Raw genomic sequence first — 14,837 nt, forward strand, 5'->3', positions numbered from 1 at the left:
GCGATAAAATGGAGTGGGAATATATTCTTTTTAAGTTTCAACCTAAGAGCCATATATTTTATAAGAAAGATATTTTATTATAATAAAAGTAGAAAATGTAAATGAGGAAAAATGAAAAAGAAAGAAAGAAAGAAGAAAAAAGGGGAAATTGAATGTGATGGTTTTGGCCTTTGGTCTCTGGTAGCTTGTCAATAATTAATAACTTTGGAGGGGACGAGGTTCTTTTGTCCTTTAGGATTGATGATACTTTTATAATGCTAACCAAAATTCACTGTTTTTTTTTGTTTTTTTTTTTTTTTTTACTTTCGACTTGAAATCTCTTTAATGTCATAGTCTTTCAATGTCGATGTTAACACTGGCCAAAATAAAATAAAACAAAATAAAAGATTGTATTTTACTAGAGTGTATTTTTAATGTCGATGGATCATCTGTGGCTATGTGAGGATAATAATATTCTACTAGAGTGTATTTTTAATTACTGATTTTAAAATTTGAAGGCGGACATTTGGGCTTTAATTGATGTCCTGTTTACACCAAATATACAATAGTTTTTAATATTCGGCCCACCTTGTCATCTATTCAAACAAGAGCTGAACTGCCTGAGCATATTGATCAAAACTGACAAAAAACCAAATTTAAACCATAATTTTTATTAAAAACCTAATCGAATAAACCAAAACCGGACAAACCAATCAAGTCTCAATGATTTAAAGATTATTAAAGAAAGATACTTTGAAAAATGGTTCTTTACCACCAATACCAAATTAAGAAAAAAAAAGAAAGGGGTTCGAAGAAAGGGAAGGGACAACAACGAAAATAGATGAGTCTCCGGTACACTCAGGTGTCAGCTTGCAATTGAAACACTTTCACCTCTTCAACCGCATGCTTCTCTCTATTTCCAAATCGCTGCATCTACGCACCTAATATTAAAGAAAGAGTATCATCATATATACCACACCTTTGATTACTCAATAAATCCCATATATATATATTCCTCAACAATACTCTCTACTTACACCTAAAAATCCTCTCGAGGCGGAGTAGGTGGCCTCTCCATGTTCAGCTCCTGAGTCCCAGCACACACGCAACAAAACCAGTATACGTACTTATTAAAAACTTAGTTACCAGTAACACATAAGCTCTAAGTGGTAGAGATAAGAGAATGTACCTGCATCCATGCATTGTCTTCTGGAGAGCTTTCGGAAGAAGAGATGGAAGGAGGGTCAGGATGAATCACCTTTGGATATATGACCAAATCTTTACCGATCACCAAGATTGCTCCAGCATTCTTTACAGTTCCTGTTCATTTCATCACATTGTTTTTCTCATGCACATATATACCCATATATCTATATATGAATTTAAGTTTTATTAAACAAAAAAAAAAAAAAAACGTACCGCAGTAGTTTGTAGCGGAAAACACAGTTATAAGCTGTCCTTGGGCAAATGTTTCGAAGCCATTGTAAACACACTCGTGTGCTCGTATGATCATTTGAAGTTTATTTCGCTTGCAAAACTCTTTCACGATATCAGGCTGCATGCACATATACAAGACTTGGTATTAATTACTGATCGAGCTTGATCATATAGTAATAATTAATCAAGACAAAGAAGAAACATATATATATATATATAGCTAGAAGGCCTAACCCCGAACGAGATAACACCTTCTCCTCTAGTATTTGAAGTTATACCCATAACAGAATCACCTACTGTTGGATCAGACCTGTATAAACCAACAAAATAAAAAGTTTGGAGAGTTTCCAAAAAAGGTAAGAAGAAATAGTAGAGAGGATGTTTATAAGTACCATAACGTGTCTTTCAAGACAGTTGATCCAGAATCCGGGAATGCTGGCCGCTGGATACTTGCTATTTCTTCGACCGAAACTGTTCTCCCAATTCCTCCGTGGACACATAAAATTTTCTTTTCAATGACGGCACCAAGTGGAAGATAGCCAAAAAGCTTATTAATCCTGTACCATGCTTGTATCCCATCTGCCTCCCCCTGGTATATATATATGGTACATGCATAACGAGAACATTACTTCCACGCATTAGCCAAGGACAAGGATAAATTAAATGTTTTCTATCAACATCCGAATACGTACCATTCTTTGTTGGCATTCGTGAAGGAAACCATAAAGTCTATTCGTTGAAGATGACTCATGATTTCCACGAATCAAGTGGATGTTCTCTGGATATTCAATCTGCATAGATAAGAGACACGTACGCATTAGAAAGATAGAACACAATAAACATCAAAAATTAAGCAATAAGAGAAGAAAGCTAGCTAGTAACATTTATATAGGTGATGTCAGATCAGAAACTGAACCTTCAAACAAAGCAGCAACATGATGGTCTCCAAGCTGTGTGTTCCTCGGTCGACATAATCTCCCAAAAACAAATAGTCAATATGCCTGAAGGCATATATATATTTACATTTGGTTCAGTACTGACAATATATATATATATATATTCCAGAGCAAAACTCACTAAACAAACAGTTATGAGGAGGAAGACATCTCTGGTTGAACTTACGTGATATCTCCTCGCAGTGAAGGAGACCCATATTCACGAAATATGCGCATCAAATCCCCGAATTGCCCATGGATATCGCCGAAGACTTTGATAGGAACTTTGAGCTGAAGAACCGTTGGTTCTTGAATAAATATTTGATGCACAGCATTGCACAGAGTCTCAACTTCCAAAAGACTCAAGAAAAAAGTTCTGTCGGCAGGAGCTTCCCAGTCTTTAGGTTTCAACAGCTTCGAAATAACCTGCAAAGTAAGGTGTAAGTAAGGTGTAGTGCTGCAGGGAGATGGTAAAATATATAATAGATGAAAAGCGAGAAAGATCAATACCCTTTTATGCAGCGGATGAGAAGAATTATGTTGGCCGAACTGATCCCGCTGGCTCTGGTACAGATAGTGATCCAAGCTTGGCGTCCTTCCCAAGTCACGTGGATTCCCAACGTCCATCTATATTATCACAACCAGTACTATTATTATAACAATAGTCCTATATATGTGAAGCAAATAAACAAAGAAAAAAAGAGTGAATTAATGAATATTATAAATTAAAGGAAACTTCACATACGGCTGTCTCTAGAACTAGAAAACATCCTTCAGTTTCACTACAATCATAGAAAGCATTTTCCAGAGATGGTAAGTTGTATTCCTCGACTGTCCTTTTCTCCAGCGAACCCTCGCTTGAACTGATGTCATAATGGAAGAAAGAAAGCGTTAGTTAATTAAATAACTTAATTACAGATAGGGCTGATATATATAATTAAGCTAGCACATATCAAAATAGTGAAATTAAAGAAGTGGCTGGATAGAGTATGTATATAGACCTCCTCCTCGTCAAGGATGGGACTTCTGGTTCCGGGTCAAAACTTGAAGGGTTTGATGTTTCAGGATCATCGTCTAGAACCATGTCTACACGAGAAAGCAATATTATTAAGCGTCAAAAAATTGTTACTTTTAATTCAAGGAAGAGCTCTTGCAAAATTTCGTAAAAGTCAACTTGACTAGTGCTTAGATATGCGAAATCCATAGGGCTAATTCTATAAGGAAAGCAAAATTGTATATATAGCTAGTATCGTCTGAGCAAAAATGTAACTTACGATTTTCAGGATTGTCTTCTGGTTCTTCTGGTTCAGGACTGATCAAATGCAGCTGGGATGTTCCAGCCACTTGCAAATCGTCGAGCAGGATATCTACACGAGAATGCAATATATCGTCATAAAGATTGTTACTTTTCCTTACCTCTACCAAGTCAATTACTGACCAGTGCAAAGATATGAAAAATCCATTCATGAAAAGCAAAGAAAGAAAATTCATATAATATATTATTTCCTTTGGTTATAATGACAGTAATCTAATATTTTAGAAGGATTATATTACCTTCTTTGAGCCCACCATGGACGTACATGTAGCTCCCAACCGATGCAGAAGCATGGTGAAAACGTCTCATAAATTGATATTGAATTTGTCTATTGCTGCCACTGGTAGATGATGTCTCTGGTCCAGTTATATCCAACCATTTGCTATCCCCAGTATCAAGCACTGCAACCAAAAAGATTCCATAAATGAAGGAGAACCCAAACTGTGACTACTGGTTAATTAAAGAGCCTAAAAAAGGATAGGGAAACAAAAGCCAAAGCAGTCACATGGAATATTAGAAAGTACTTGCCTGCAACAATGGCGTCACCGTCGATTAGGCGAGCCCCATTCGTGACACCCCAATGACATGCATTCTTTGACCTTCAAAAACCTAATAAGAGATACGGACAAGGTTAGCTAGGTAGCTTTTGCTAAGAATAGAACTGGAGACAGTGCCAATACAGTGTATATATATATATATATATACTGGTTCTTACCACTGTATGTTGATATCTCGGGGAAGGAGCTACGCCTGGAACACGAGTCCAACCACACCGAGCAACACTTTGTATTTCCAGCGCGTAAGTATCTCCCAATGGCTGCAAAAGGAAAGCATTAGAGTGTGTACATATACCAGAAATCAGAATTAATTAATGTTCACTGAAAGAAAATAGAGAAACAACAGTGACGTTGGCTATTGTATAGTAAACAAGAAACGTTCTTGCACTTGGCTATTTATTAAAAAGGAAGTTGATAAATTTCTCTAATCCACGGAAGAAATATTATATACCATCCCTGAGTAGTCTGTTCCGCCACAGAGAAAAAATACGCCATCTTCTCGAGCCTTAGCAGAAGCATAGCTAAAGCAAACAAATATTAAACAATGATCAAAGAGTTAACTTAAACCAAAAAATAATATTTACTTAAATCAACAAAATTACTAACATTCTGGCACTTGGCCGACTGCCATATGGGTTCAATCTGTTCCACGCAACTGGTCCAGTCGTGTCCAGTGCCCATGTATCTGAGAGAATTGTATTTCCTACTCCATAGACAAAAGGTAACAAATTAAAAAAAAAATCAAATATAATAATGATATTTACTCAATGATGGAAATATGTCATGTACTACATGATGTATATATGCTAAGACTAGCAGAAGCAACGGTTACGAAAATCTAAAGAGACAACAAAATCAAACATATATATATTGGCCTAGCTAGTAATCGTACGTACCACTCCTGCCACCGAATATGACAAGCCACCTCTGAGCAGCTACATCCATAACATGGCCATATCGAGGGCCTGGAGCCGCCCCGCTAACCATCAACCTGATGAACATATATTTTATTAATTGCGTAATTTTAGATAGATATTCAGTAATGAAGTAGATCCAGCAAAGATAAATGAACTCACCTATGCCACTTGAGGTTATTTCTAGTCAAGTCAAGCGTGTAGACATCTCCATCAGAAGGCCCGGATGGACCAATCCCACCCTGCCAGCGAAACAACAATGGTCATGTGTCAGATCTGGCCATGACTCTAGCAACCAAACAATGTTAATACCTCTTTACAATTCAAGTAATAACCAAATATATATATACAACATGAACGGAACCAGGAAAGATGCTATATGACAAATCAAATCCAAACAAAATCTTTCCAGATCTCTCTATGCTCTTGCACAGCCAGGAACATTAAAATCACCTGAACAATCAGCATAGTGCCAAGTGAAGTGGCAGCATGACAAGCCCTGGGAGACGGAACATCACCAGTCGGATTAATCCTGTACACATAAATACGAAAAATTATATAACATAAGAGATCCATCAGCAACAAAACCAATTCAAATCATCAATATCACAAAACCCTAAAACAAAGAGGTCAACGTATGAGCACCAAATAAAATAAAATAAAATAAAATAACCTTGTCCAGCTCCTGGTCAAAACGTCAAAACAATGCACCGAATTGGTAACGCCTTCCAAACCTAGAGAGAAAAAAACAATCACAAAAATTAAGCCTCGAAATCTCAAAAACCCTAAAACTATCGAAAGCTCAAAATCCCTCAGAGCGGGTGAAAATCCAGCTTACTTATATTGGGTAAGGAGCCATGGGCGGCGACGGCAGTAGTACTACCGCCGAAGAGGACAAGCAGCTGGGAACCGTTAACGTTGGCGGCAATCGCAGTGAGAGTATGGCCGCACCTAGGTCCCGGACACGCAGCAACGGAGCTGGGAAAGGTCCGTGAGGAACCATACGCATAAGGAGATGGGTATGGGTACGAGCGACGAGAAGCCATAGCTCAACACAGGTTTTGGAGATTGGGATTTTGGGGATTAGGATTCTGTGGTGGAGGGATTAGGCTGCTAGTAAGTATGTGAAATCCTATCGCCTTCGTCTCCGTTTTATAACCCAAATTTTTATTTTTTTTTGCCACGAGAGCACCTTTTTTTTAGTTTTTGGTAAGCAAAAACAGTCCCACGAAATTATGTTTGTATGGCAATGGTAGCGTGCAAAGGGCAAAGCCTAAGCAATAAATATGAAATGACGAAAATACCCATTCTATAGTCTCTGAATGGGTTTGTTGCCACGTAATTCAACTGTGCAAAATAGTAAAAGCATATATTAAGCGATTTAAAATAAAAGGAACGCGCGGCATGCACACTCTCCCTCATTGACATTGTTGTTCGATAGCACTTTTTGTTTCCTCCAGATATGGGGGGGATATTTAGTTTTATCGACCGGACCGGAATGAATTAATGTCTTTGTAATAAAACTGATGCAATTTGTTGTTATACATTTATTATCTAACTATTTATTTAATTTTGCTCAAATTAGGTCTTTTAACATAGATACTAGTTAGATTTGTTTTCGCTTTAGTAAAATATCAAACTGGGGATGAAACATCTGAGGTTTTAGCAATATTTTCCAAATACTTTAATCTATCTCTAATTTTCCAAATGACTAGACTTTCTTTCCCAAAATTCAATTATTTTATTAATTAAAATTTATATTTTATTGTAATTTATTTAAAGAGATAAATAAAAGTAAAAGTAATGAAAAAATAATCATTTTAACCTCTTAAATATTGGATACGAATCTTAAATATTGAATACGAGATATGGACCTCCCACTGAAATTTCTTAACTAAATATAACTTTAATATTGATTATCATAAAATAATAATTATTATATATACAGTCATTGATATTAATTATGGACCTTTTAGTAAATAAATATCAGATAAAAATATAATTAACTACAACTGTCAAATAATGAAGTATGGACCTTTTATTTGGATATTTTAAAAATTTAAATGAATTGTAGACCTTTAATTTTAATGACCAAATATAAGCTGTTTGAAATTTTCATATAAAACTTTTTTTTTGTCAACAATATAAAACTTATTTTATTACAAAATAATGAAATATGAACCGTTTAAAATTATAAGCATGCATCTGAGAGAGACTGAAAAACGAAGTTTGTAATCGGTTAATGTTATTACCGTGTCATATAATCATTATAATCCAACTCTATCTACAAGATGGTAATCCCGATTAAAATTTCTACTTAAGTCCAATATATTTATTTAATAAATGAATTTATAAAATGGTTAATAATGATAACATTTATACATGAAATTTTCAATGACACAATAAATTACAAATTGCAATGAAGCGAATTTTAGAGAGAGGAAAAAATAAAAGTGGGTATGTGGAAGAGAATTCTTTTGCAGAAAAGATTACAGCTTTTCTAAGACCTGATGGAGAGTTTTCTGAACCATATATATGAGACTTGCTTGGATTTGTCAAATGTGTCAATAACGGCCGACAAATGTTTGTACTTAAGAGTTCCACCACACCATCCCCATCAATATCCCATCTTTAATGTCTTAACCGGGTTTTGCCCGCAAACTCTTAATGCTGCTGAAGAGGGGTCAGTCGTTTTTATGAGTTTAATAAACCGTTTAATAACGGTTTGTTACTCTGTTGTTGCTGTTGTCCGTTGTCTCTCTTCAGCTGGACTTTCAATTTCTTACCGCTTAACTGGCGACCGTTCATTGTGTTAATAGCCTTCTGAGCAGCGTCTTGTGATTCATAACTAACGAACCCTGCCGCGCAACAAAAGGGATGCATAACCCGTTAATTCGAGTATTGGGAAAACACGATTGGTGATAGAGGACGAAAGCACAGGAGCTTACCAAAACATTTGCTTATACCAGTGACCTTGTCTACAAACACCTTGGCGCTTAGAACCTTACCGAAAGGTTGAAATGCAACCGCAAGTTCTTGATCCCCGAATTCCCGAGGTATGTTATAAATAAACAGATTCGCACCTGCTGGTCCTGAGAACATCAAAGAAAGTGTTTTAGATTATTAGTCACATAACAACTTGACTCCTCAAATCAAATTCATATTTGTTCTTGTTTAGGACTAACTAAACCTTCCGTTTGTATCGAGGGAGGTATCAATGCGCCGTTGTTAGATATTCCAGGTGAAACTGTGGTTAGAGGAAGGCGAGGAGGTATCACTCCTCTAGGAAATGCCATAGGATATTGAAGACCATGGTAACCATAATTTCCAGGAGCCGCTGGGAAGTTTCTACGGGCGGCTAAACGTGGTGGGACAGACTCCGTCAAAGCGGTTCCTTGCAATGCGCTTCCATTACCTTGGTTCTGTGAAATTACATTGTGAAATGCATGTTGAGTCTGGATAGGTGGTAGCATGTACCCATAAGTTCCAGGTACCTGTTATAGAGTAAACAGTTTTACAGATAGAATCAGAAAATCTAGCAACCAATAGACAACAGTCTCTAGAGTTTTTCAAACTTCTGAATCAGAGTTCCCAATACAAACGGATAAATCTCTAATGTTTTCCTCAAGTGACAATTTGGACAATAATTGATATATCTTGATGTTTATTACTAAGTTTGAAAAACAAGTCCAGAACTTTTGCAAAGTAGATGAGAGAACAAGAGCTTACATGATAGCCGTATCCATTGTAAGGAGGAACATAACTCATAGGTAATGCTCCAAACATGGAGGGGTTTTGCGGACTGGAGATATGAGATTGAACTTTTTGAAGTCTTCGGGCTTGTCTTTCCCTTTCTGTGTCTGCCCATTTGACAATCAAAGGAACATTCGTACCCTGAAAGAAACAAAAGAATCAAGGAAACATTTGTCACAGTCTCCATGGAAGTCCTTCTTAATTAATATTCTAGAAGTTGTAATAAGTACACACACCTCCATTATATGTCTTCCGTTGAGGGCTTCCATAGCTGCGACCGCTTGTTGTTTAGACTCATACTTTAGAAACAGACATCCTAAAATAAATCAAATGTCAGTCAAAACTTTGGTACAGAGAGCTAAAGAATCCATAAGAAAATGGAAATCAAGTGATGGACATACCCTTGCTAGTCTGTAGAGACCCTCTTAGAATCTGTAGATCCTTAATGGTCCCGTATTCGGAGAATAAGGATAGGACCTCAGCTTCAGATACAGTCTTTGGAAGCATACCGACAAAGAGTTTGTGCTCTGGATTGCAAGAAGAATCATCAAATTGATAGTGTATATATACACAAATAACAAAATTGGGCACATCACTCAGAAACGTTTTGCGTACCTAGTCTTTCCAACTCGCCATCTGCATATTTTACTTGTAACGGGCTAGAAGCCTGAACATAACATGAAAAGGAGAGTGAATGTTGTGATGGAATGACTCAGAAACAAGCCACAGTAAGATCTCTAGAACCAAGGGTATACACAACATTCTTTTTTAGCTTTCACCATGTATCCTAAGTTGTCCAAGATGAATCAAGTTCTCACCATAAAAGGCTAAACATATTTTACAGAATCAACAATAAGTCAGCAAACAGAAACAATAGTTTATATTCGTTTCGATCTCCTAAGCCCATACATGCATCTATAGTGAATCGATGTGCTTTCTTGGGTTTGAAGAAATCAACTACAGAGGATGTGAGACTAGCGTCTGCAGATTCCAACAAGCAATGAGGCAGATTCTGATCAGCAGAATCAGATGCATAATTATACCTCGACAGATTTACATGATTTTTTTAATGTATAACAACAACATGCAAAACTCTTAAAATAACCAACTCCAGAATTAACAGCAGGTACAAAAATCAAGCACAATGCAGACTGAGACGGATAAAAAGAAGAGAAAGCAATCTCGAGATATCAACCAACTTAAAAAAACTGTGCAAGCAAGATCAATTAGTTTCAAGGTACAGAAACATCACATTCAAGTATCAGGAAATCCCAGAAAATTAAGCAAAACAGCTCCTAGTATTAGAAAGAATAGTAGAAAAAAGACTGACCCCAGGCAATGTCCTCTTGTTATGAAAAACATTGACCACCTTGTCTGCTTCTTCCCTTGAAGGACATGTCAGGAAACAACATCCTACAAATTCCAGGTGAAATTAGGGTTTTTCAGAGTTGACAAAAATATAAATCAAAAGAAGAAAAATCACGCGCAATCAGAAAACAGGGGAAACGAGGAAGACGGAGAAAACAGGGGAGGCATAGAGAAATTTAGGTTTTTGTTTTTTAGAATCCAGAAATCAAGACAAAAATCACACGATTCAAAAAACCCAGCTCAGAGTATTCCCAAAACAGAGAAAAAAAATTCTTCTTCTTCTTCTTCTTCTTAATATGAAAAAAAAGAAGAGGATTATAAATTAAAGGAGGAAGATGGAGAAAACAGAGGAAGCAGAAAGAAGAAAACCTCGGGAAGCTTGTGTTGTCTTCTCCTTAATGATGTTGACTTCATCGACGGTGGAGAATTCACGAAACAATGTGAGGAGCTGAGCCTCCGTCATATGCTTGGGAACTTGTCCGACGAACAGCTTCACCCTCTCTTCCTTCTCCATCGTCTCCTCCGCCATTGTTTCTCTCTCTATTGACTTCGTCCTCGTCTTCTTCTTCTTCTCTCTCTTACAGGCTTTTTTTTTCTTTCTTCCTGAATATATATATATCTATTTATTTACCCTTTTTTTTTTGTTTGAAAAGAAAAAAAACATAAACTATGAAGAAAGAAAAAAAGAAATGGGGAAGAAGACACAAGGTATAGACTAGAGAGAGAGAGAGAGAAATAGTTAGTTAAAAATTAAAATACGTAACGTGACTAAATCTGGACTTGTTGTTGTTGTTGTTGTTGTTGTTATAGCTAAACTACGAGATTGCCATAAGAAAAGAACAGCTGTTTACAATAAGAAGGCGAGAGCCTGTGGGATGCCAGGGAACACTTCCGGATTTGTTTTGTCCGATTTTTAGCTAAATTTACTGTATTATCCTTCCTTTTACCCGCCTTGTTTCTTTGATGATTAATTTATTTTTTCAAACGGTAGCTAACGACTAAAGCAATGTTAAAATGCCAATTCTCTAATTATTCATTTTGATTTTTGATAATTAAAAGAAAATCATGGTTCGTTTACAGGTCCAAATCAGCCGCACAAATCTTCTATAATCTTTTCTGCATATAAATTTGTTACTACGTAATATATAGATATATATATATATATATATATATTTAGTTTTAGACAACAGTATTATTCATATTAGCAGTTGAAAAGAAAAAGGGGTTGGATATTTTCAAGCCGAAACCAACTCTTGTCATTTTTAACTAAAAAACTGAATAAATATACTTTATATATATGTTTAGGAACGGAGAATCCAATGAAAACAAAAAGTGAAGTAAATGGAGTAATAAAAAAAATACGAGTATACAAGTTGACCGTGGAATTTATATCCATAACGAGAGGTCATTTTCAGTGACAACGAGATCAACAAGACAAGTGTAAGGGCAAAACGGGCAACGTCATATAATAATAACAAGGCCATAGAGTAGAGTCGTAAAACAATAAAAAGGAAAATAGAAGAAAATACGAATGTGGCAAAAAAAAAAAAAAACATAAAGATGACAGACTGTCTTGCCAAAGCCTACAACGGCAACTAAACAAAAAGAACACTGGTCGCTCAGTTTAATCGGATTTGTTTGAATCGGTCATTAAGACCACCACGTAAATAGAGTAATTAAGAAGAGAAAGACAAACCATTATTGTTTATTACGAAGACTTACATTATGAAATTGTTTTGACATATCCATTGTACTAATAAATAGTATATATTGTTAGATCAATCTTTATCCGGTCTAGATAACGTAAGAAAACAAAGATAGATTCTATCTCGCTGAGTCTATGGCATTTCAATATTACTATTTTTCTAATTCTTTTTTTTTTTTGTCATCAAACTATTTTTCTAATTCATTTCTTTTATATTTTAAAGATTTTTTTTATAAAAAAAATATTATGAACGTAATGTGTGCTGTTAATATTCAGATCCCGGTCGACTGAAACGACAAAATTGCATATTAAAATTTATAACATTGTATTCACTAGAGTAATTTCAACTAATTGGTTTGTGATCGCATCGTTAGCGTGTTACCCATTCTATGACCAAAAAAAAACATTAGCTTCTTATTACCAAAAATACTCTCCGTATTTCTACATTGTTTATACGACCCGACGACAAATATATCTTTAGATTTATAGGAACAAAAACAACATCTTAAAGAGATTCTCAATTCTCAATTGAAGAAGAATCTGCACCGTTGAAAAAAAGTCCTAAGTTATGACTTGGCGGTCATGTCTGTTGATAGATGAAAACGGCTCTATTCTGTTTCATGTGATATATTTCATATTGTTCGTTTTTTGGGTTCTTCATAGTCTCAAAGACAAATAATACGTTTCACATATATACCTACAAATCCAATTTCACATAATAGATACAAATAATAATGGTCAAAACTTGTAACAACAACTTATTATAACCATTCTAGTACACAGAAAAATAACTTACAACAGAGATATTCAAAGAACAAAAAAAATTGATTTTGAAAGAAAGAACAGCTATTAAATAAGCAAAACAAAAAACCAACTACATAGATATTGTAAAACAAACTTCCATGGACTTGGCGATAAGCCTATAACTAAACCTTACACACTAACTACTACTTGATTATACCCTACCTCTCTTACAGAGTTCAAAAGATGTTTAACCTTTAACGAAAAGCCCTCAGTTTCTCTTCTTCATCACATAGACCACTCTGTTTATAGAGTCACGAGCTCTCTTGCAGTTGAATCTGTGTTTGGGAGAACCCAGTTTCCTGCTACTTTCCCCCACAACCCTTCAAGCTTAGTCTTCTTAAACTCAAACGGCTTCCACATTTGTTGCTTCCCCTGAGAACTATCACCTTCCTTGTTCTTTGCAGCAACAGTAGTAGGAAAACGTTTCTTGAGCTCTGAGTTCTCTTCTTTAAGCATTTGTATTGCTAAACTCATTTGCCTTATAGCTTCTCTCTTCTCTTCGTCTTTCTCCACCACCATTTCACTGTAAACCTTGTTCTCCTCTCTCAGCCTCTCTATCTCTTCCTTCATCGTCTCACAGTCTCCATTATCTTCACCATAATCGACTTGCGATGATTCCATTTCCTCGACAATGCCATCAATTTCACCTTCATCGACCCATTTTGTTTCACCGTCATCAACTTCAGACTCTGCGTACTCCTCATGAGTCTCGCAAGCCTCAGACCAAGAAGACACATCACAAGTTGATGACTTGTCATGAGTATCTGAGCCATGTCTGTGCACAGAAGAAGGTCTCAACAAGTCGTACTTCTCGGCCAAAGAGCGATGTGAACGATAGAATTCCTCAACCATAGCTAAAAGCTCAGGTCTTTTCTTATAATACATCTCAGCTCGTGCGGCGAAAGAATCCGCATCCTCATCAATCACTCTCAGCATCTCCTTAGTCTTTTCATCCAACTCTTCAATTACAAAACCAGATTCAACATGTCAAGATCTCAATAAAATAACACACTTTTTTCACTACTACTATCTAGTCTAAAGAAGGTGATAAACAGAAGCATCTTCTCCAACAAACCTTAACGACTATTCTATACACCAATTTCAACAAAAAACGGGAAAAAGGCAATACTTTTCATAGGGAGAAGTAAAGACTCACAAAACAGAGATCATAGACCAAAATCAAAAACTTTTATCATAGAGAATCTCAATGAAACTTCACCATGTCAAAAATCTCAATGAAAGCAAACACTTATATCACTACTCAATTGTCACAGAAAATCATAACAGAAGATAAGATACCAAAGAGACTGACTATTAGCACCCAAGTTCAACAAACACAGTCCAATACCTTTGGATTCAATAGACACACATATATACCAAAATGAAAACTTGGAATTTTGACAACTATCATAACCAAAATCAGAAAAAGAGATCCCTAGACAAAAGCCCAGAAATATATACCAGAGAGAGTAGAATGAAGCCAAGGAGAGAAATTTGTAGTGTTGTGATTTCCAATCCACCACCATTTTGATGAGTCCATCACTCTTTCTGATTTATATAGCTTTCTCCACTCAAATTACCAAAACAGCAAAAAAAATTCTTCAGTTATTTATTGTATATAAAAATAAAAATAAACCAAAAACTCACTCGTTGAACTTGAATCATCTAGAGTATAGTACCAACCTCAGTGACGAATTCCGTTTTCACGGCGCCGTTTCTCTCAACTTCTTCTTCTCCGCCTTCTTCGTTGCAGTGGTGTAGAGCAGTTTTGAGGAGTTTTTTTTTTTCCTTCAGACTTGAGAGAAGTAAGCGGTCTTTTTATCACTGACATCACCGTATTAACCAATCACATGTAGCCACGTGTGTTCTTTAAGGAAGACACAGTCATTAGTAATTTACGAAGATACCCCTGGAAATCGAGCGGCGGATGACATGGCAGCATGCTCTACTGTTTATCTCCTTAAATGACGTTTTCACCCCACCCCTTCTATCACTCTTTTATTTTGATTTTGTTACTCAAAACGAATTAATTTTTGTTTCTTAACGTAACGATTTTTTATCCAAAATTTC

The 14,837-nt window shown here is 35.9% G+C and overlaps 3 protein-coding genes across 4 annotated transcripts; all 3 read right to left on the bottom strand.

Annotated features, from left to right (window-relative positions):
* Positions 1–682: 682 nt before the first annotated feature.
* LOC17899623 (serine/threonine-protein phosphatase BSU1) lies at positions 683–6,231 on the bottom strand. The gene is given in 24 exon segments (XM_023776774.1): positions 683–920; positions 1,017–1,066; positions 1,169–1,299; positions 1,399–1,534; positions 1,651–1,726; positions 1,809–2,005; positions 2,109–2,207; positions 2,333–2,417; positions 2,539–2,777; positions 2,862–2,978; positions 3,097–3,214; positions 3,353–3,437; positions 3,626–3,718; positions 3,906–4,067; positions 4,195–4,245; positions 4,248–4,275; positions 4,382–4,483; positions 4,675–4,744; positions 4,830–4,926; positions 5,120–5,214; positions 5,300–5,379; positions 5,591–5,669; positions 5,811–5,871; positions 5,976–6,231. Coding segments are annotated over 23 exon segments (2,457 nt in total). The 5' UTR covers positions 6,184–6,231; the 3' UTR covers positions 683–920; positions 1,017–1,018.
* A 1,263-nt stretch (positions 6,232–7,494) lies between these two features.
* LOC17900753 (RNA-binding protein BRN2) lies at positions 7,495–10,823 on the bottom strand. Its single transcript, XM_006307404.2, has 9 exons — positions 10,628–10,823; positions 10,221–10,303; positions 9,506–9,557; positions 9,292–9,417; positions 9,127–9,206; positions 8,867–9,031; positions 8,328–8,631; positions 8,086–8,229; positions 7,495–7,995 (listed from the first exon to the last, which is right to left on the bottom strand). The coding sequence occupies exons 1-9, from the start codon at positions 10,785–10,787 to the stop codon at positions 7,832–7,834; spliced, it is 1,278 nt and encodes a 425-aa protein (XP_006307466.2). The 5' UTR covers positions 10,788–10,823; the 3' UTR covers positions 7,495–7,831.
* A 1,872-nt stretch (positions 10,824–12,695) lies between these two features.
* LOC17897628 (protein NETWORKED 3A) lies at positions 12,696–14,567 on the bottom strand. Of its 2 annotated transcripts, none has more exons than XM_006305365.2 (3): positions 14,451–14,567; positions 14,229–14,337; positions 12,696–13,726 (listed from the first exon to the last, which is right to left on the bottom strand). In XM_006305365.2, the coding sequence occupies exons 2-3, from the start codon at positions 14,305–14,307 to the stop codon at positions 13,011–13,013; spliced, it is 795 nt and encodes a 264-aa protein (XP_006305427.2). In that variant the 5' UTR covers positions 14,308–14,337; positions 14,451–14,567; the 3' UTR covers positions 12,696–13,010. The 2 variants fall into 2 exon arrangements, with proteins under 2 accessions (XP_006305427.2, XP_006305426.2); XM_006305364.2 differs by having other exon boundaries at positions 14,229–14,328; positions 14,451–14,551.
* Between the last annotated feature and the right edge of the window lie 270 nt (positions 14,568–14,837).

The sequence above is a fragment of the Capsella rubella genome, unplaced genomic scaffold, assembly GCF_000375325.1.
Source record: "Capsella rubella cultivar Monte Gargano unplaced genomic scaffold, Caprub1_0 scaffold_1, whole genome shotgun sequence".
Lineage (NCBI taxonomy): Eukaryota > Viridiplantae > Streptophyta > Magnoliopsida > Brassicales > Brassicaceae > Capsella > Capsella rubella.

What these genes read in the sequence shown, in the direction of transcription:
- LOC17900753 (XM_006307404.2), bottom strand. Translation starts at nt 10,787, where the DNA reads ATGGCGGAGGAGACGATGGAGAAGGAAGAGAGGGTGAAGCTGTTCGTC. An exon ending in ACAAGAGGACATTGCCTGGG is followed by an intron (nt 9,558 to 10,220) that starts GTCAGTCTTTTT and finishes TGTTATGTTCAG; the next exon opens with GCTTCTAGCCCGTTACAAGT. An exon ending in TGGCGAGTTGGAAAGACTAG is followed by an intron (nt 9,418 to 9,505) that starts GTACGCAAAACG and finishes CTTGCAATCCAG; the next exon opens with AGCACAAACTCTTTGTCGGT.
- LOC17897628 (XM_006305365.2), bottom strand. Translation starts at nt 14,307, where the DNA reads ATGGACTCATCAAAATGGTGGTGGATTGGAAATCACAACACTACAAAT. An exon ending in GCTTCATTCTACTCTCTCTG is followed by an intron (nt 13,727 to 14,228) that starts GTATATATTTCT and finishes TTGTAATTGAAG; the next exon opens with AGTTGGATGAAAAGACTAAG.